Here is a 22,500-nt window from a genome sequence, read left to right as displayed (position 1 = left end):
GATGATAATAATGATGATAATGAAAACGACGATGGTGATATGATAATGACAATAAATTATGACAACAATAGTTCCAATTGTACCAGTAAATGGATAAATCTCCCGTCTCGTTAATCATCTGGTCCAGATAGTCCACCATCTTGGTATGGAAGATGATGGTATTCATGTGAGTGGCCAGCTCTTGATGGTCCTTCAGCACCAATCCTGCCTTGCTAACACTGGTGTAAGCCTGAGAATGAAAACGTCCAACAATACAGGGATTAAACATTTTTCACTGTTAAGACTGGCAGCACACGACTCAGCGGTATGGTCTTTGCTTTTCATACCGGAAAGGTACCGAGTTCAATCACCCGCCGCTGCGCTGTGTGGCCTTGAGCAAGTCACCTCACCCTAGCCCAATTTGCGGAGCTGCACTGCGGCTAACGCCTGGGTTATTCCAGTCTTTTTTTTTTTTTTGAATAGACCCTTAAGACAAATTTCCCCTATGGGATGAACAAAGGGAATTTTATTTTATTTTATTTATTTTTTTAATTATAATATTACCGTCAAGAAACAATTTTTCAGATATACATATTTGTCACGAAATGTTATTATTAATGTTATCTTAAGTTTATTGTGTACGCTAATCCCAATGTTATTCTTAGTTCGTAATGTCTAACTTAATATCCCGCTGTGATGATCATGCCGTATACGTCCTTTTGTTGTTGAGTTCTGTGTAATAGATATAGGGACTGATCTTGGTATTGCGTAGGACCGCTTAAGTTGTTTTAATTTATGTTCGGAAATGTCATAGGTCATGGATTTTCCTGTGAGTCATTTCCGGGCACACAAAGAGAGACTATTTCTTTAAGTATTTCTTTTCTTTTAAAATTCTGTTTCTTGGTTTTTGTAAAACTTTCATCCTTCCCATTCACCAGTTGGCCGTCTGACGATTCGGACGTATTTTAGTCTCTATGCAAAGTTCAGCCGATGCTGTTTTGCAAGAGTTGTACTTAATTTTATTAAAATCAAATTGTGATTTTAATTGTTACAGGCCTTGTGGTTGGTGGAATTATTCATTTGAGTCAATCTTTCTGCTTATATTATGAGTTAATTAATACTAGTGATTTTCTAATTTAGTAGTTTGTGCCAAGCACGTTGGGCAGTGACCACGTGTTGAGAAGTTTATAGTGTTGTGATATGTGTAAAGGTGATCTAGTTTAAGTATTATTGCTTTTGTTTTTATATGGTTAATTAAATATTGTTTTCTTTCCCATTCTAGTGGGCCTGTTGATTTGGGCCAAAGCCAAAGAAACTATATATGAATTAACTCTAACCCTGTTGAATTTTGGATGTAAGACCTTTCTTCTTCTGATTTGTGGCCAAAGCCAGAACATTTCTATAGCTTTATCCTTGGCCGATGCCATCGATATTATACCATATGAATATTGTTCATATCCGGCCAAAGCCGTGGACATTTTAGTTGTATTGTCATAAGGCCGATGCCTTAGATTCAAAGAGAGGTTGGACAGTACGAATTGTGACAGTAGAAAGAAAGGACGACAGACTGCATCATCTCGACAAGAGGAAGAAGCCCTGACGTACCTGTGACGGACAGTTCATATTTTTGTTCTATGTGTTCTGTAAAGGTAAGGGGCCCCACCTTCTTGTGAAATCTGTTTGTGACTTATGTGACTTATTCATTGTTCCACGTTCATCGTTACTGTCAAGTGAATTGAGTGTTCGTCATTACATGTGCGAATGAGAGAGAGTGTGTGAGAGAGTAATTTGCATTAATAAATTATATGAAATATGAAAATTTACTTATCATTCTTTGATTGTTAGTTTGTTGGGCTGGTCAATTTGTTGGACGTTAGCAACCCTTTAAGGCCATTGACTGGGACGGAGGTTCTGCAGACCACCGACTCACTCTTTGGCATTGTCACTTTATGACAATATTCATCTGGCTTTGATTGTAGCACGGACATTATTGTAGCTTCATAACCAGAATTTTTTTTTTAAACGATAATTTATTTTTTTTTATTTATGAAAAAATAGAGCAATTATATAACGAAATAATCCTCACCTGAAGACGAAACCAATCCAGTCGGAATCCAGTGAAATCAAATATTTCATTCTTTTCAACTGCGAAGACAGAAGAAACAAAATCTGATAGAAAATCAACATACTTGCAATTCCATTAAAATGTGTGTGTTCGTGTGTGTGTGTGGGAGAGAGAGAGAGAGAGTGTGTGTGTGTGTGTGTGTGTGTATGTGTGTGTCTACTGTCACTCAAGTAAATCAAAAACAAAATATGTGTAATGGCCTCACAAAATGTGACACATCATCTAAAAAATTTGAAATTCTGAAGTTAAAAGAAAAACAAAAAACCCTAGTTGCGAAGTTGAAGAAAAATAAAATGTTTTTAAACTTTTCATTCTTAACTTGAAAACAGCCACATGGCACATTTAATCCGACCATCACATATTTATGAATTCATCCAAGTTTATGGTTCCCCAACAAGAGAGGATGCCCACTTGTATTCATTCATACCATCGACATTAAGAAAGTGGAACAGTCTCACATCTCCAATGAAAGAAACATACTGTGGTCTGTGGAATCTTCAAAATGAAGTGACAGACTTAAAAAAAGAAGAAGAAGAAGAAGAAGAAGAAGAAGAAGAAGAAGAAGAAGAAGAAGAAGAGAAGAGAGAAGAAGAGAAGAAGAAGAAGAAGAAGAAGAAGAAGAAGAAGAAGAAGAAGAAGAAAGAGAGAAGAAGAAGAAGAAGAAGAAGAAGAAGAGAAGAAGAAGAAGAAGAAGAAGAAGAAGAAGAAGAAGAAGAAGAAGAGAAGAAGAAGAAAGAGAAGAAGAAGAGAAGAGAAGAAGAAGAAGAAGAAGAAGAAGAAGAAGAAGAAGAGAGAAGAAGAAGAGAAAGAAGAAGAGAAGAAGAAGAAGAAGAAGAAAGAAGAAAGAAGAAGAAGAAGAAGAAAGAAGAAGAAGAAGAAGAAAGAAGAAGAAGAAGAAGAAGAAGAAGAAGAAGAAGAAGAAGAAGAAGAAGAAGAAGAAGAAGAAGAAGAAGAAGAAGAAGAAGAAGAAGAAGAAGAAGAAGAAGAAGAAGAAGAGAAGAAGAAGAAGAAAGAAGAAGAAGAAGAAGAAGAAGAGAAGAGAAGAAGAAGAAGAAGAAGAAGAAGAAGAAGAAGAAGAAGAAGAAGAAGAAGAAGAAGAAGAAGAAGAAGAAGAAGAAGAAGAAGAAGAAGAAGAAGAAGAAGAAGAAGAAGAAGAAGAAGAAGAAAGAAGAAGAAGAAGAAGAAGAAGAAGAAGAAGAAGAAGAAGAAGAAGAAGAAGAAGAAGAAGAAGAAGAAGAAGAAGAAAGAAGAAGAAGAAGAAGAAGAAGAAGGAAGAAGGAAGAAGAAGAAGAAGAAGAAGAAGAAGAAGAAGAGAAGAAGAAGAAGAAGAAGAAGGAAGAAGAAGAAGAAGAAGAAGAAGAAGAAGAAGAAGAAGAGAAGAAGAAGAAGAAGAAGAAGAAGAAGAAGAAGAAGAAGAAGAAGAAGAAGAAGAAGAAGAAGAAGAAGAAGAAGAAGAAGAAGAAGAAGAAGAAGAAGAAGAAGAAGAGAGAAGAAGAAGAAGAAGAAGAAGAAGAAGAAGAAGAAGAAGAAGAAGAAGAAGAAGAAGAAGAAAGAAGAGAAGAAGAAGAAGAAGAAGAGAAGAGAAGAAGAAGAGAAGAAAAGAAGAAAGAAGAAGAAGAAGAAGAAAGAAGAAGAAGAAGAAGAAGAAGAAGAAGAAGAAGAAGAAGAAGAAGAAGAAGAAGAAAGAAGAAGAAGAAGAAGAAGAAGAAGAAGAAGAAGAAGAAAGAAGAAGAAGAGAAGAAGAAGAAGAAAGAAAGAAGAAGAAGAAGAAAGAAGAAGAAGAAGAAGAAGAAGAAGAAGAAGAAGAAGAAGAAGAAGAAGAAGAAGAAGAAGAAGAAGAAGAAGAAGAAGAAGAAGAAGAAGAAGAAGAAGAAGAAGAAGAAGAAGAAGAAGAAGAAGAAGAAGAAGAAGAAGAAGAAGAAGAAGAAGAAGAAGAAGAAGAAGAAGAAGAAGAAGAAGAAGAAGAAGAAAAGAAGAAGAAGAAGAAGAAGAAGAAGAAGAAGAAGAAGAAGAAAGAAGAAGAGAAGAAGAAGAAGAAGAAGAAGAAGAAGAAGAAGAAGAAGAAGGAAGAAGAATAGAGAAGAAAGAAGAAGAAAGAAAGAAGAAGATCAGCAGAAGAAGAAGAAAGAAGAGGAAGAAGAACAAGAAGAAGAGAAGAAAGAAGAAGAAATGAAAGAAAGAGAAGAAGAAGAAGAAATAATGATGACAAATACGAAGTTTAAAATTTAAATTGATTGTTCACGTAATCCAAGTAAAACTTAAAACCAGTTTTCAAGAATTATGAAAATGACAAGGTCATAAATTATTAATAATATCTAAATCAAATTCACTGCACTACAAGACGGAACCCCAACATGTCTGAACAACAATAGACATTTAAGTAAGGAATGCAAGTTTATTCATCTTAACTACGCCACTACCACATTATCTCATTCATCTGTGGTGTTTCATTCATCCTGTTTTGTTGATAAAGGGGAAACCCGAAATGTTCATTTGATCTGTTTTTGTAATTAAATTGAAGCTTACATTCAATTTCACATTATTATTTATGACACCTATGAGCAAAGATTATCAAACTACTTCGGCCTAAACATCAATAAAATGGCTGCCACAATCAACAACTCGCTCTGCCTTTGACTGAATACAAATACTCAGAATTCAGTCAACTTTCGAGTAACATACAGATTCCGATTCAAAATGACAAAATAAGCGTTGACTGCATCCATACCTTGTTTGACATTGAGGGCTGCAATGCTGTTGTAGAAGGAAGACAGGATAACGGATTCGTCCTCAGGACACATTGAAATATTCTGTGGGAAGATGACGGCGATTAAACATTTTAAAAACAAACAAAAAACATTGCAATCATAAAAACCCTTATCTATGGCAGACACCGTGCTCTAACCACTTAACAATTTTAAAAAGTTGGAAAGAATCATCATAGCTGTTACTGCAATCTTTGTGAAAGTGAAAACAGGCAAAGATTGGGTGTCTGATTAAATTTCAATAAAACATTGCAACCTATGTGGGGTTTTTTTCTTCCCTCTATTTGAGTGCAAGAAAAATTTAGCTAAAATAAAAATGTGATCTGTGACTGCCAATTTGGAAACTAAATCAAATAATAAGACCATAAAATGTATAAACAAAACTCACTGATGTAAACAAAACTAAAATAGAAAAAAAATCACAAAAAAACAAAGAAAAAAACAAAACAAAACAAAAAACAAAAATAAATTACACAGATATGTGTATAAAAATAACGGGAAAATACAAATTTCACAAAAATTAAAAGCATTTCATTTTTCATACAGTTTAATAATATAAACTCACAATCAAAACACAGATCTTAAAAAGTGACATCATTGCTTTGTTGTTATAAAAACATTGTCCCTTCAATATACGATCGATCTGCTGCATTATAAAATCAAGATTAACCCTAGATTGTGACAGGGCCGATTTCACTTCGAAAAATGAGAGAGATATGACATTGTTTCCATTGCTTTCTACAAGAGACTAGCAACTGCCGCAATGTGGTCTAGTTGTATGAAACTCACTTTCGGATCGGAAGGTCCTGGGTTCGAGCCTCGATCGGCTCATAGTTGAGTCCTTGGAAAAGGCCCTTCACTCACATTCTCTCACCGTACTCTGGTGTAAAATGAGTACCTGGTCGTTAACAGCGTCGTCTTTGTCCGAAAAATTGTAATATCGGGATGTTAAATGTTACTGTTGACCAGGAACCCCTTGTAAAGCGCTTTGAGCACATTTAGTGGATATTGCCCTGTATAAAAGCTCAATTTAAAAAAAAAACAATTTTTTTTTTTATCTTCTCTAGAAGCTAGAGTCGCATTGCAGTTACAAATCTCTTGTTGACAGTGATAGAAACGAATCATATCCTGACAAATGTCATTCATTGAGTCGACTTGAAATCAGACCTTCCAAGTAAAGGGTTAATTCAGGAAAGTGAATGATAAAGTTTCCCTGACTACCGGCTAAAGGGTTAATTCAGAAAGTGAATGATAAAGTTTCCCTGACTGCCAGCTAAAGGGTTAATTCAGAAAGTGAATGATAAAGTTTCCCTGACTGCCAGCTAAAGGGTTAATTCAGAAAGTGAATGATAAAGTTTCCCTGACTGCCAGCTAAAGGGTTAATTCAGAAAGTGAATGATATAAAAGTTTCCCTGACTGCCAGCTAAAGGGTTAATTCAGAAAGTGAATGATAAAGTTTCCCTGATTACCAGCTAAAGGGTTAATTCAGGAAAGTGAATGATAAAGTTTCCCTGACTACCAGCTAAAGGGTTAATTCAGATAGTGAATGATAAAGTTTCCCCGACTACCAGCTAAAGGGTTAATTCAGAAAGTGAACTAAAGGGTTAATTCAGAAAGTGAATGATAAAGTTTCCCCTGACTACCAGCTAAAGGGTTAATTCAGATAGGGAATGATAAAGTTTCCCCTGACTACCAGCTAAAGGGTTAATTCAGAAAGTGAATAATAAACGTTTCCCTAACTACCAGCTAAAGGGTTAATTCAGAAAGTGAATGATACAAAAGTTTCCACTGACTACCAGGTAAAGGGTTAATTCAGATAGTGAATGATACAAAAGTTTCCATGACTGCCAGCTAAAGGGTTAATTCAGAAAGTGAATGATACAAAAGTTTCCATGACTACCAGCTAAAGGGTTCATTCAGAAAGTGAATGATACAAAAGTTTCCCTGACTGCCAGGTAAAGGGTTAATTCAGAAGGTGAATGATAAAGTTTCCCTGACTGACTGCCAGCTAAAGGGTTAATTCAGAAGGTGAATGATAAAGTTTCTCTGACTATCAGGTAAAGGGTTAATTCAGAAAGTGAATGATACAAAAGTTTCCCCGACTATCAGGTAAAGGGTTAATTCAGAAAGTGAATGATACAAAAGTTTCCCTGATTACCAGGTAAAGGGTTAATTCAGAAAGTGAATGATAAAGTTTCCCTGACTACCAGCTAAAGGGTTAATCCAGAAAGTGAATGATAAAGTTTCCCTGATTACCAGGTAAAGGGTTAATTCAAATAGTGAATGATAAAGTTTCCCTGACTACAAGCTAAAGGGTTAATTCAGAAAGTGAATGATAAAGTTTCCCTGACTACCAGGTAAAGGGTTAATTCAGATAGTGAATGATGAAGTTTGCCTGACTACCAGCTAAAGGGTTAATTCAGAAAGTGAATGATAAGGTTTCCACTGACTGCCAGCTAAAGGGTTAATTCAGAAAGTGAATGATAAGGTTTCCACTGACTGTCAGCTAAAGGGTTAATTCAGAAAGTGAATGATAAGGTTTCCACTGACTGCCAGCTAAAGGGTTAATTCAGAAAGTGAATGATACAAAAGTTTCCCTGACTGCCAGCTAAAGGGTTAATTCAGAAAGTGAATGATACAAAAGTTTCCCTGACTGCCAGCTAAAGGGTTAATTCAGAAAGTGAATGATACAAAAGTTTCCCTGACTGCCAGCTAAAGGGTTAATTCAGGAAAGTGAATGATAACGTTTCCACTGACTGCCAGCTAAAGGGTTAATTCAGAAAGTGAATGATGAAGTTTCCCTGACTACCAGCTTTAGGGTTAATTCAGAAAGTGAATGATAACGTTTCCCTGACTGCAGCAGAACCCACCTGTATAAGCTGATTGAGGTAGACAGCGTCGTAGCCAGACAGGTACTGTACATAGTATCGCTGGATGACTTCATTGTACTTCTTCACCAATCCTGAAAAATAGTCATGGATATATATATATATATATATATATATATATATATATATATATATAATATATATATAATATATATAATATATAAAAGAAAACTCAATTGATTTGGGAGGGGGGGGGGGGGGGGGGGGAAGGGTATAGAAAAGAAAAAAAAGACCTTTTGCGGCTATGTGGTCTTGTGGTATGACACTCGCTTACGGATCGGAAGGTCCTGGGTTCGAGCCTCGCTCGGCACATAGTTGAGTCCTTGGAAAAGACTCTTTACTCACATTCTCACACCTTACACGGGGGTGTAAAATGAGTACCTGGCCGTCAACAGCGTTTTCTCTGTCCAAAAAAAATTGTAATATACATGTTAAGTGTTGCGATTGATTGGCCAGGGACCCCCTTGTAAAATGCTTTGAGCACGTTTAGTGGATATTGCGCTATATAAACACTCAATTTCATTAATTTAACTTAACTTGATCTTTTATATAGCGCAAATTCCACTACACGTGATCAAAGCGCTTGGCAAAATATCCACATAACCTGCTATAAGCGATTTACAGAGGGTGCCAAGCCAACATCATGCCTGTAAGTCGACAGTCTAATTTATTTTCCTTTTCAACAGGGACGATTGATGCTATTACTGGGCAGGTATTCATTCTATACCTGAATACAGTTTTTTTAAAAAGTGATACTCGAGTGTAACCTCTCTCTCAAAAAAAAAACAAAAAAAAAGAAAGAAAAATTTTAAAGGGAAAGAGAGGAAGGGAAGGGGATTTAAACACTTGGAGATATATTAGAAATGATAGACCACCACTTATTCTTTTGTTGTTTGGGATTGTTTGGGTTTTTTCTGGTGGGGGTCGGAGTTAGTTTTGTCGGTTAAAAAAATTTTGGTTTGGTTTTTTAATTCTATTTTTTTTTTTTTTGGTTTTGTTTTTGTTTTTGTTGTTTTTTTTATTTTAGGGTTTTATTTTTATTTTTTTACTTTTACTAATGGGTGTGATATGAAATATTCACAAATATCTTAATTTGAGTCCCAAATTCCATACGAATGAATCAACTTTCAATTTCAATTATCAATCCTAAGTGATGCTAATCTCCTTGTACTGAATACATTTTAAAAAGAGCAACATATAATTTTTTTTTTTTTTAATTTCCTTTTTTTTTTCATAGAAGAAATAAATTGGAAAAAAAAAAGAAAAAAAAAAAGAAAGAAACACAAAAAGGAAAACACTTACCCCTCAATTCCTCCATGTAAAACAGCAACTCTGGGAGTTGTCTATGGATGGGAAAAATTAAAATTTTTAACACATTACATGCAGGGCTCTATTTTATTCTAACATGACACCATGATATCTTACCATCAATCACCACGAGAGCACAAACTTCTAATATTATGCCATTTTGAGCTTTAATGTATATCGAGTATCATAGAAGGTACTGCTCTCATTTGTTCTCTGTCTGTCTGTCTCTGTTTGCTAGGTTGGCAGTTTTAACCATAATTAGTTATTATTACGATCAAAAACAAATGAAGAGTGGTTTTTCAAAATTCCTTCAAAACTCGTTTTTCCAATTTGGAGATATAAGGGATAATTTTCCCCCAAAATTTCTCATCTGGTCTATTATCTTTTCAAAATTAAACTTCAAATTCATATAAATCTAAGGAAATTCTTGTGCAAATTGATTCGTAAAATAAAAAAGTTTACATTTCAAATTAGCTCATGGGAGGAAAATCTTGAAAAGTAGAAAAATCGACTTAATGAGTTTTGGAAAACCAGCCTTCAATTTTTTGTACAAGTTTGCCGATGTAGGAGGCAAAAAATTACCTAACTTTTGCACGCAAACACACTCCTGATCAAACCCTATCTGAACACTGGACTCCCGTTAAAGGACATTCCTTACTTGCTTTTTAATAAGTGATGCAATAGGTTTGAGAGTGATCTAACTTTAATATTGATTTCCTGGGGCTTAGTGGATGGAGTCAATAGTTTCAGTCTCTTAGGGGAATCATTCCCTTTAACTCTCTATTTACTGGCCATTTCTATATTTTCCCCAAAACTTCACACCCAACCTATGTACAAAAATAGATTTATTTCACTCAAACACAAAATCTGTTAGTTCTTGATATACATATATCTTCCTGCTAAACGAGGCCCTCAACACCGTATTAATACACTTTAACTAAAGCAAACATTTTTGTTCAAATATTATTATGATGTACCAAAGGAATTAGAATGAGAAAAATGTTGGCTGCATCGTAACGAATGTGACGATTTTCCTATGGGGGGTAAGGAGGGGGTTAAGACTGGAGTCTAAGTCAGTCATAAAGCTTCTTTTTCTTGTAATTTCCCCGGGTGATTGGAAAATATATGGAGGTTTTTCCAACGTTCTCAATTCTGTTAATTTATAGAAAATCAGCATCCCTGTCGTGATTAGATAATATTTTTTTAAAGAAATAGTTGGGGGGGGGGGAGGGGGGGGGGGGAACATATGTTGATGGTTTTGGTTCCAAAGCATTCATCTATGAGAATAAACAGTTTTCTAATTTTCAGACAAGATTATTCTTCACCCAATATTAAGGAAGGGGGTCTCGATAGCTCAGTTGGTAGAGTACACGCTTCACAATCAAAGGGACAGAGATCGATCCCGGGTGCAGTCGAGATTTTTTTTTCTTTTCTGACCCCCCCCCCCCCCTCTTTTCCACCCAGCAGCTGGGTCTGTTATGTTACATCTGGTGGAAAGTACTTTGTGATAGATTAGCTTCCTATCTAAAGGGTAGCAAGCAATTGCTGTTGTCCATTTCACCCTATAGACACCGGGATAAACTCCAGATCCATGGGCCTAATGGCTCTGAAGGACTACTTCTTTAAAATAATAAGTAAAATTATCCAATGAAAATGCTTGATTTTGACATGTGACAAAACCAGTCATGTCCACTGGGCAGTTATAGTATCGGTAGATCTTAAAAATCTAAAACATAGTTGGGTAATACTACATTCATCGGTTTGCGATTGAAGACATCGATATGGTTGTAAAATAAACTGACCGATCATAAAAGTCCTCGGGAGACATCCGGACGTTGTGTCGTTTGGACGGTGGGTTGACCACATGCCTCAACAACCACAGGATTTCATCTCGGGCAAGAGATAGGGCTTGAAATACATACAACGCCTGTGGACAAGAAAACAAAAATACATCCATTAAAAATCACGAAGACATGTTTTGTTTGTTGTTTACTTACACTGTTTTGTTATGATTTGTTTTGTTTTGGGGGGAGGGGGGGGGAAGGTTTAAAGATATTATCAGAGATTTCTTTTAACATGCATATAAACAGTCTAATTTCTTTTCTAAAATGTTTTTTTTTTGTTTTGGACTGTCTTATCTTATCTTACTAAAGGCTTAATAGGAATTATCGTTTAAATGCCTTATACAATAGTTTATAATTACACAGTCTCATATGGCTTGCATTGTATCATTCACAGACAGTTTTACACAACTTTGAATATCAGGAAAAATGTATCAATACGGCTGTAAAATCGAAAAATACTATCATAGATTGCAAAATTGGGACAGTCCCCTAAAAATACTATCATAGATTGCAAAATTGGGACAGTCCCCTAAAAATACTATCATAGATTGCAAAATTGGGACAGTCCCCTAAAAATACTAGATTGCAAGGACAGTCCCTAAAAATACTATCATAGATTGCAAAATTGGGACAGTCCCCTAAAAATACTATCATAGATTGCAAAATTGGGACAGTCCCTAAAAATACTATCATAGATTGCAAAATTGGGACAGTCCCCTAAAAATACTATCATAGATTGCAAAATTGGGACAGTCCCCTAAAAATACTATCATAGATTGCAAAATTGGGACAGTCCCCTAAAAATACTATCATAGATTGCAAAATTGGGACAGTCCCCTAAAAATACTATCATAGATTGCAAAATTGGGACAGTCCCCTAAAAATACTATCATAGATTGCAAAATTGGGACAGTCCCCTAAAAATACTATCATAGATTGCAAAATTGGGACAGTCCCCTAAAAATACTATTATAGATTGCAAAATTGGGACAGTCCCAATTTTATCAGGACAGTCGCCCTGATGGGCAAATGTTGTACCACTGTTATCGGACCCTGGTACATAAATAGGAATACCAGATAGATTAACTCACTCAATCCTAGAGATTTTTGCTACTTTTCAAAATGGGAAAAATGTATTTAAAATGAGCATGTACTTAGATAGTTTTATTCAACTACCATTAACATGTAAAAACTAAAAACATTAGCTTTGATACTATACCTATAAATTGTCTCCGAAAAATGTAATAAATAGACATGGGGTAAAATAACCCGGGTATACTACGGATATAGTCGGTGTTAGGATTTAGTGAGTTAAAAAGCCAGGTTTTCCCAGCAGTCAGTGCATTATTTGATTTACATGATCTAGCAATCACATGAGCAGCTATGTGGTCTTGTGGTATGACACTCGCTTTTGGATCAGAAGGTCCTGGATTTGAGCCTCGCTCGGCGCATAGTTGAGTCCTTGGAAAAGGCTCTTTACACTCATATTCTCTCACCATACTCAGGTGTAAAATGAGTACCTGGCCGTTAACAGCATTGTCTAAATCGGAAAAAAAAATTTGTAATATCACCTAACAGGTGTCATGTTTCATTCTACATATTATGCATTGCTGTTGGTCAGGGACCCCCTGTAAAGCGCTTTGAGCACATTTAGTGGATATTGCTCTATATAACAGCTCAATTAATATTTTTTTAGAGAACGTACTACAAGACAACAACAAATTTTTACATACCTTGGGACCCAGAAGACCTGGTTCCTCTGTAAACACAAGAGTCAAATCACGCAGGGTTGACCTCAGGAATTTACGACGTTCTCTATGAACACCAGGTCTGTTGAGAGAATAATTTGGGGATTTTATTTTTATTTTCAATATCAACTTTGCACATTCAAATCACAAACAAAATGATCAATACCAAACTTAATTTTTTTGGTGGCAAAAATATTAATTAGAGGGTCTATTTTGAAAAATCATATTTCAGTTTAGAATATTCTGTGTTTGTTTTTTGGTGGGTTTTTTTTTTTTTTTTGTTTTTGTTTTTTTTTTTGAGGGGGGGGGGGGGAGGGATTACGGGGTTTGTTTCCCCTTTAATTTTCCCCTTTTTTTCCTTTTCTTTTTTTTTTTTTCTTTTTTAAATCTGTTTCTATATTTACCAATTTTGGGGGAAAGGAGGAGCAATTTCACATTGATGTATATCCGCAGTCAGAAAAAAAACAACTTACGATGTTGAAAGGGCTTGTACTTGAAAATCCTTTATTTCTGTGACACGCTTGTGTTGAATGTGTTGTCTGGAGAATGCAATGGTGGGAAAACACACAGAAACAGTGATAAGAATGATGATTCCATTCAGAGATTTAAGGTGTAAAATTATCTATGATATAAATATTAGACCAAATAATGTCAAAAATATGTTTGAGAAAATAAAAGACAATGACAACAACAAAAAACATCCAATTCGATAAAAGTAATCACATACCTTATAAAGTGACATTAAAGCAAACCCTGAGCTCTTTTCAATATATTACTTTCTCTCCCTCCTTTTTTCTCCATCATCAGTTAATGAGAGTTTTTATATAGCGCAATATCCACTCAAAGCTTTACAAGGGGTCCTTAGCCAACAGCAACACGTAACATGTAAAACGAGACACGACACCTATTAGGCAATATTACAATTTTTTTTTCAGACAGAGACAGTGCTGTTGACAGCCAGGTAGTCATTTTACACCTGATTACGGAGAGAGAATGTGAGTAAAGAGCCTTTTCCAAGGACTCAACTATGCACCAAGCGAGGCTCGAACCAAGGACCTTCCGATCTGAAAGCGAGTGTCATACTACAAGAGCACATAGCCACACAAGTAAAAGGATATATATATCTATTGCAAATATTACAAATGTATTATCTAATTTCAAAAGATCTTATAAAGCATTCCTACCAAGTTCAATATGTTAATGAATAAAAGAATTAAAATTGCCTTAGAAACCTTCTCGCAAAATAAACAAAATCAACACAGAAAAGAGAAAGACAGATAAAACAATGTACAGAAAGGGAAACTAAAATAGAGGAAGATGCACGCCCACCCTTTGAGGCTGTCGAAGAACTGTATGATGTAGCTGTGGATGTGCAGGACTTCGCTGCGACAAAGTGTCAAAATGTAGATGGATTGCAGGGCTTGTTTCCAAAGGTCCCACACCTGGGCATCATTCAAGTTCTGGTAAGTCAACATCAGGCCAACTAAAAAAACAATATATATTATTTTATTTTTGATTTTCTTCTTTGCTTTTTAAGAGTTTGACAGCGCTTGCAACACATTTACGTTATATCAGCACCAGTAAAAAGAAAGAAAATGGGATAGTAAAAAGGTCTAGAATTACAATTGAAGCACCCAAAAAAAGGTAAGACAAAGGGGAATAGGTTCAAATAGGAAACAGATGTAGATTCCACTATCAAAATACTTAGTTTGATATCACCAAAAAGTCTCATCCCGACCAAGCATGTTTACAAATCATATATAATATGTAAACAAAACATAATACAGTGCATAACAGAGAGATGATTTACAAGGAAAAAAATATAATCTCCCAAAACTCTAACTATACATTTGACTGTTTCCCTCCCAGCTAGGGTATCCGGCCAGGGCCTGGACAAAACCAAGTAATCTCATTCCAAGACAAAGACAGAAAGTATGTTGGAAAACAAGATACAGGGGGATATAGAAGACAGTATATTTTATTTTTAAACATATGAATAATTGGTTTTGGAAGCAGCCAGGTACTCATTTTACATCTGAGTTTGATGAGAAGATAAAGAGCAAAGAGACTTTAACAAGGAGTCGAACTTAATGCATCCAACAATGGGATACAAACATTAAACAGACAGGTCAAATCAAGAATCATACTACTACTTATTATTATTATTAATATTATTATTATTATTATTATTATTATTATTATTATTATTATTATTATTAATAGTATTATTATTTTATTATTATTATTACTATTATTATTATTATTATTATTATCATCATCATTATTATTACTATTATCATTAGTTTTTGACATAGATAATTACCAGCCAGGTGGTCGTTTTACCCCTGATTGTGAAGAGAAAATGTCAAACGAGCCTTTTTCAATGACTCATCTTTTTTTAACCTTCTCCTTACCACCTACAGCAAAATCGTCACATTTGTTACGACACAATACACCATTTTCTTATTCAGATTTATTTCCTACATCACAAACTTTGAAGAATGATCTTTGTTTAATTAATAAGAAAATAAAGTTGTTTTGCAGAGAGCTTGTTTGAGTTTTTAAAAATCTATTTTTCTGCTGGGTAAGCCTGCCATTTTGTGGAAAATAATGAAAAGGGTTGGTAAGGAAAGAGTTAAGCTGTCTGTATTGAGATTTTAATTTTTAACCGACAGATTACAAGCCTGGTGTCACACCACTAGGCCAAATAGTCGCACATACATCAGATATCAAACGACATTTAAAGAAGCAACTCACAAATGATCCACTTCTCAATGACATCGAGGGACAGGTACTCGCACTGGATCTGAAAATGGATGGATAGTAAAATATTTGTTAAAAATCTTCTTCTTCTAGGTTCCATGCCTGGTCCAGGCTTCGGATACTGCATGAATTATCTCTCTCCATTCCTCCCTGTCTCTTGCTTTTTCAAACAGCTCTTGGATTGTTAGGTTGGTGAAGCCCTTCGGTTGGTCTATGAGTGTTTTTCTTTGTCTCCCCCGGGCGCGTTTACCAGGTATTTTTCCACAACTTGCCAGGTATTCATTGTTCAAAATAAATCACTTTAAAAAACTTGAGCTTTTATATAGCGTAATATCTACTAAACGTGCTCAAAGCGCTTTACAAAGGGTCCCTGACCAACAGCAACACGTAATGTGTAGAACGAAACATGACACCTGTTAGGCGATATTACAAATTTTTTTTTGCAACAAAGACAATGCTGTTAATGGCCAGATAGTCATTTTACACCTGAGTATGGTGAGAGAATGTGAGTAAAGGACTCAACTATGCACTGAGCGAGGCTTGAACCCAGGACCTTCCGATCAGAAAGCGGTGTCATACTGCTAGACCACATAGCCGCACTTAACCCTCTCCTTATCACCTACAGCAAAATTGTCACATTTGTTACGACACAATATACATTTTTTGCTAATTCAGATTTATTTTGTACATCACAATGATGTTTGTTTAATTAATAAGAACATAAAGTTGTTTTGTTGAGAGATTGTTTGAGTTTTGAAAAAGCTGGGTAAGCCTGCCATTTTTGGGAAATTACTGAAAATGATCGGTAAGGAGAAAGTTAAATTGTCCTCCTACGATTATATTATTAGTATTATTATTAATCAAACACGAGATTCGGAGCCAACAATGAACCAATCATGAACCAGTGCTAATGGTGATAAAACATGAAAAAGGAGGAAAATTGTGAGATATTGCCTTTAAGCCCTATTATTACTGGGGGACCCGATAGCTCAGTTGGTAGAGCATTCGCTTCACACACAAAGGGACTAAGATCGATCTCGGATGTAGTCGAGATTATTTTCTGACCCCCTCCCCCTGTCCACCCAGCAGTGGTTTGATATGTTAGATCTGGTGGAAAGTACTTTTCAATAGAACTAGGATAGCAATTGCTATTGTCCATTTCATTCACGCTACATAAACCGGGATAAACTCCGACTCCATGATGAGCCTAATGGCTCGGAAGTACTTTCTAAAAAATATTTATAATATATATATATATATATATATATATATATATATATATATATATATATATATATATATATATATATATATATATATATACTGATTAAATTTGCAAAAGAAGCAAATCTATACTGGGAAACAGAAACAGAAGCTCTGCAAACGACCTACATATATATAAAGTCTAACATGATTAATCCTTACAATGTCCTGGGGTGGCACACTAGACATCTTGGCTGGATCAGCCAAAATATTGAGAAGTTGTCGATTTCTCATCTGCTCCGCTGTGAGATTTCGATCTGGGTAGATTTTGTGCAGGGACATGAGGGCTGGTATGAGAATCTGTAGATATATACATAAAAATATATACATAAATATATTGTATCGGAAGTAAAAATGTGAATTATTTATGCCTAACCAACATTATCGAGCACTCTCGTACAGACAAGTACCCACCAACAATCATAAATATAAATATATATATATTTCGTTTTTATCATGAAAAGAATTATACTCTTTGTGAAAATGATAAAGTGTCGATGGTATAACAGAGCAAATTCAAGCACAATCAGTAAATAAAACAAGACAAAAGAAAAAAAAGAAAAAGAAGAAGAAGAAAAAACTTAACTCCCATGAAATTCTGATGTTGTCTCATGTCACAGCCAACAAATATAATTTCTCTCATTTCAAATACAAAATCAGTTTTCAAGATTTGTGATTAACAAAGAAAACTTATTTACAATCTTGGTCCAAGAAAGAAAGAAAGAAATAATTAATAGATAAAGAAAGAAAGAAAAGAAAAAGAAAATCGATAAATAAATATATATATGTAGTACTAAATAAATTAATTATCTAATTAATGAACGACTCATTAACTGAATAATTGAATGAAATCAGCATAGAAATAGAGCGAGGAGCATACCCGTGAATGCGGCACAAATTCCTCTGAGAGTTTCTTCATTGGGTTTTCATACTCCAGACACATTTGGCCCAGGCGGTGATAGGATTGGTCACTGAAATACATGATCCAAATAGTCATGTCACCTCATTAATTTTGGGTCATCAAAAATCAAACATTATCCAAATATTCATATTACCTCGATCAACTGTGGGTAATAAAAAATCAAACATTATTCAAATATTCATATCATCTCCATCCATTTTGGGTCATCAAAAATCAAACATTATCCAAATACCAATGTTACCTCAATCAATTTTGGGTCATCAAAAATCAAACATTATCCAAATATTCATATCATCTCCATCCATTTTGGGTCATCAAAAATAGAAACATTATCCAAATATTCATATTATCTTAATCCATTTTGTGTTATAAGTATAAGAAAATCAAACATTATCCAAATATTCATGTTATCTCGATCAATTTCGGGTCATCAAAAGTCAAACTGACGCATCATTAATAAATCCTTTCCACCAGCACAGCAAGTTGGCAACAACTAAACATAGCAAAACTAAAAGAAAGTTACAGATCCATCTAGGGCAAGTTGATATCAACAAGTATCACCCATGTTGCCAGAAAGAGCTAAAGGAGGCTAAAATATTTTGCCTATCTATGGAGAAAAAAAATTAAAAATTCGAAGCCTTTCTATATTGACATTTTTGTCACTATTGATACAATTCTTACCATTTTCCATGCAGGAAATCATGAGCACAGTTAAAGAGAGCCAGAACGACTTTCCTGTCATCGACTTTAGATACGAGAATCATGATGGACACGTAGGTAGAAATGAGGTCAAGGTAGTTCTTGGTCATGTCAAAGTTCACAGTCTGAGTGAGAGATGACAGGAAGTTGACTATAGAAAAAAACTACAACTAAGATGATGGTGATGATAATAATGATGATGAGGAGGAGGATAATGATGATGAAAATGAGGAGCAGCAGGATGATGATGATGATGATGATGATGATGATGATGAAAGCAGAATTTAATTTTTTAAATCTCTTAGCTTGTTTTCATTTGTCCCACTCAACCACATATTTAAAGAAATAAAATTCATTTTTAAAATGCATCTCTATACATAATTATCTATTTTTGTATGCAAAACACTTGTCTAAATGGTAAAGGTAGCTTGTGTAATTGAAAACTAAATACATTATTAACTCACTCAACTCTAACACCGACTATATCCGTAGTTTACCCAGGTCACTTTTACCCCATGTCTATTTATTTCATTTTTCGGAGACAAATTATAGGCGCAGTATCAATGTTAATGTTTTTAGTTTTTGTATGTTAATGATAGTTGAATAAAAATATCTATGTACATGCTCATTTTTAATACAATTTTGAAAAGTAGCAAAAGTCTCTCAATGTTAAGTGTTGCTGTTGGCGCCAAAAATCAGTCCCCGCTGTTAAAGGGTTAAGTATGGGTATATTCTTCTAAAGGGTCAAATAATGGTATATTCTTCTAAAGTGTTAAGTATAGGTATATTCTTCTAAAGGGTTAAGTATGGGTATATTCTTCTAAAGGGTTAAGTATGGGTATATTCTTCTAAAGGGTCAAGTATGGGTATGTTCTTTTAAAGTGTTAAGTATGGGTTATAATATTCTTCCAAAGGATTAGGAATGGGTATATTATTCTTCTAAAACGTACAATATCCAAATGCACTTGGCAGGCATCAATGGTTGTGAGAAGATCCACAATATGATCCTGTAAAATTTGGTGACAAGAGGGAAGGGGGAGGGGAGGGGGGGGGGGGGGAATTAGAACAAAATGGTTAATTTATGATGACATAATAATCAGAGAACAAGATCAGATGTGACCATATGTGACCCATCGTCTCAAAAAGGTATTATGCCGGAATGAACCATATGCTTAAAAGCCGAGTTAAATGTTAAACTGGTCAAAAATATTAATTGTTGACATTCGCATCCTAAAATATGGTTGCCATTCTCCTCAATAAATCGTATAAACTCAACACAAGTCTGATATTTCTGGCTATAAATTCAATTTTCAACATCTTAACCAACCCGACTTAATACCGTTTTGAGGCGAAGGGTCAGTTCTTGCATGAGAATAAAAAGAACCATAGGACCATTATATTATACAATCTACCCTAATATAAAACATACAAAACACATCAATTATCAAAATAAGTTTTTCTAAACAAATTCAGTTTTCAATTTCTTTTCATAATGAGATCTGTGGCTATGTGGTCTTGTGGTATGACACTCGCTTTCGGATCAGAAGGTCCTGGGTTCCAGGCTCGCGCATAGTTGAGTCCTTGGAAAAGGCTCTTTACTCACATTCTCTCATCGTACTCGAGTGTAAAATTAGTACCTGGCCGTTAACAGCATTGTCTCTGTCTGAAAAAAATTATAATATCGCCTTTCAGGCGTCATGTCTCGTCCTAAATATTAAATGTTGCTGTAGGAGAGCGACCCCTTGCAAAGCGCTTTGAGCACGTTTAGTGGATATTGCACTATATAAAAGCTCAATTTTTAAATAATTTTTTTATTTATTCAGTTTTCAATTTCTTTGTAAATTTATCTAAATTTTCTATGTTTTAGGTATTATACGAAAGGGAATTCCACACCCTGGGCGCAGTAACTCTGAAGGATTTGTTGTGAAACAAAGACTTCGAGGGTACTTCTGTCATAAGATTCAGGTCATTAGATCTAAGAGATCTGTCAGGTCTATATAAGATCTGCAGCTATGACTATGTGGTCTTGTTGCATGACACTCGCTTTTGGATTGGAAGGTTCTGGGTTCGAGCCTCGCTTGGCGCATAATTGAGTCCTTGGAAAAGGCTCTTTACTCACATTCTCATCATACTCAGGTGTAAAATGAGTACCTGGTCATTAACAACGTTGTTTATGTCGGAAAAATATTGTAATGTCGTCTAACAGGCATCATGTCTCATTCAACTTGTTAAGTGTTGTTGTTGGTCAGGGACCCCTTGTAAAGCGCTTTGAGCACATTTGATGGATATTGCGCTATATAAAAGCTCAATTTTTTGTAATGAGACCAAGTTCATTTAAGTAAGATGGTGTCAGATCATGAAAGGAGCTCTATCAATATCATAAAATCTTGAACTCAATGAGCTGCTTACCGACAGCCAATGCAGAATTTCCAGAACAGGGGAGATATGAATGATCGTCACGTTTTGATAACATCACCAATCGTAACATAATAAATAAATACTCCTTACCTTCAACATCAAGATGTCCACAAATGTATGGTAGTATAAAGACAATGCCTTCAAGATGTCGTTTTTCATGGAATTCACAATCTCCAGCTGATGAGGAAGGAAAATTTATAATCATAAAAAATATTTTTTTTAATAAACATGAACATCCATATACACTGCATTTCCAATCAGTGCTGATGGTAACTGTCACAGTAGTGATTATTCATATCTATTTTATTAAAATTTTATTTTAGCAAGAACTGAATTCATCTCACTCCAGTTATATTTCGGTAGGCTTAGAAAAACTTTACCTTCTAATATTAGATCATCTTTCCTTTTATAATAGCCTTCTCTTTGAATTAATTTCAAATTAGTGAATACTTTTCGTTCTACCTTCTGTCACGTAGCCACTTATTATAAAAGCTGATAGGTCTAATCTTCCTCACTCACGAAAAGTAATATGTGATAGATTATTATCATCCTATCAAAAGAGTAGCAAGCAACTCTTGTCAAGATCCACGTTACACAGAAACCAAGTTAAAAATCTATGTCCATGGGCCTGAAGGACTACTTTGGTTGCTTCCATATCCCCCACTCCCCCCAGACATATCCATCCCATAAAAAATAAAGGAAAACAAAAGAGAGAAAGAATAATAACAACAAACAATGAACTCAGTACCTGACTGGCCTTGATGTCATAGGTTGGAAACTTCTTTAACAAAGCTCTGTCAATCGCTGGCTGAAGGTTTTTATCATGAAGGAATGAAGGCTTGTTTTCTGGACTGCCAAGCATCTACATGAGATAGAAAAACATTTTTCTTTTTAAAGATGAGATATTATCAGTGCTGCTGGTGATGAAAAGGAAAATTTTGAACGATTGTCCATAAAACCCCCATTTTTTACTGCATTAACCCTAACGTTTTAGAGCAATTGACATGATGAATTATTATTGATACTCGGGCTAACCTCTAAAAAGTGGGAGACTGCACCTGTTTGTTCGACCAACATAAACTCTCTCACTGCCAGGAAACTGATTGGGAGGGCAGGGTCATTTATTAAAAGGAGAAAATTCCTCTTTGGATTCCAATTCCAAAATCACAGATTTCCAGGATCTGAGGAAAACCATCTTTACAAGAAATTGTTTACGATCCCTTAAGACTCCCAAGAAGGCATTTCATTTGATTCAAATCTACATTATTTCTTCACCAATTTTCATCGCAAGAGCAATGAATAAAGTAAATTGACTCTGGCTTCATTTAGGCCAAAACTGCATTGCTGAGACTGCACTCTTGGTGAAAATGTTAAGGTCAGTTTTGATCAGTAATCAGGTAGGTGATGGCAATAGACTAGGATTGAAATGAGTCTCCCACTCAAGAATTATTTCAATTTTTTAAGCAGTGCTTAATTAATTTCATTTAGATCCAAGGCCTAATCGGTCATAATCATACTACGAATAGAGAATTGAATAGTGCCAGTAAAAAAAAAAATTTAAGTGGGTGGGGGGGGGGGGGGGGCAGACACGATAAGAATAAGTGTTGTAATTTTTTTTCTGCCCTTGTAAATTAAACTTTAATTTAAAGAGAAGAAAACTTAAAGTTTAATTTACAAGGGCAGAACAAAAAATCACAATGTCTTCTTGGTCAAGCAGTTGGGTGAAAATAAACCATTGTTCTATTACTTCTACTACTGTTATTTACTTATTTACAGTT

General features: G+C 34.9%; 1 protein-coding gene across 9 annotated transcripts in view; it reads right to left on the bottom strand.

The window, feature by feature from the left end:
• Window positions 1–22,500, bottom strand: part of LOC144978161 (nck-associated protein 1-like) — a 106,950-nt gene that overhangs the window by 83,935 nt on the left and 515 nt on the right. For all 9 annotated transcript variants that reach the window (XM_078923851.1, XM_078923855.1, XM_078923853.1 and 6 more), the window contains exons 2-17: window positions 21,471–21,584; window positions 20,813–20,899; window positions 19,255–19,311; window positions 18,287–18,429; window positions 17,564–17,654; window positions 16,846–16,983; window positions 15,415–15,463; window positions 13,987–14,140; window positions 13,131–13,196; window positions 12,643–12,739; window positions 10,868–10,992; window positions 9,060–9,100; window positions 7,740–7,831; window positions 4,833–4,914; window positions 2,066–2,124; window positions 84–229 (exon numbers count right to left, since the gene is read on the bottom strand). In XM_078923851.1, coding sequence (XP_078779977.1) covers window positions 84–229; window positions 2,066–2,124; window positions 4,833–4,914; window positions 7,740–7,831; window positions 9,060–9,100; window positions 10,868–10,992; window positions 12,643–12,739; window positions 13,131–13,196; window positions 13,987–14,140; window positions 15,415–15,463; window positions 16,846–16,983; window positions 17,564–17,654; window positions 18,287–18,429; window positions 19,255–19,311; window positions 20,813–20,899; window positions 21,471–21,584 — 1,541 coding nt within the window. The remainder of the gene's footprint in view (window positions 1–83; window positions 230–2,065; window positions 2,125–4,832; window positions 4,915–7,739; window positions 7,832–9,059; window positions 9,101–10,867; window positions 10,993–12,642; window positions 12,740–13,130; window positions 13,197–13,986; window positions 14,141–15,414; window positions 15,464–16,845; window positions 16,984–17,563; window positions 17,655–18,286; window positions 18,430–19,254; window positions 19,312–20,812; window positions 20,900–21,470; window positions 21,585–22,500) is intronic.

Source organism: Berghia stephanieae, chromosome 8 (assembly GCF_034508935.2).
Source record: "Berghia stephanieae isolate SIO BIC M18660-M18661 chromosome 8, UCSD_Bste_1.3, whole genome shotgun sequence".
Lineage (NCBI taxonomy): Eukaryota > Metazoa > Mollusca > Gastropoda > Nudibranchia > Aeolidiidae > Berghia > Berghia stephanieae.
This window is presented reverse-complemented; position numbering and strand designations above follow the sequence as displayed.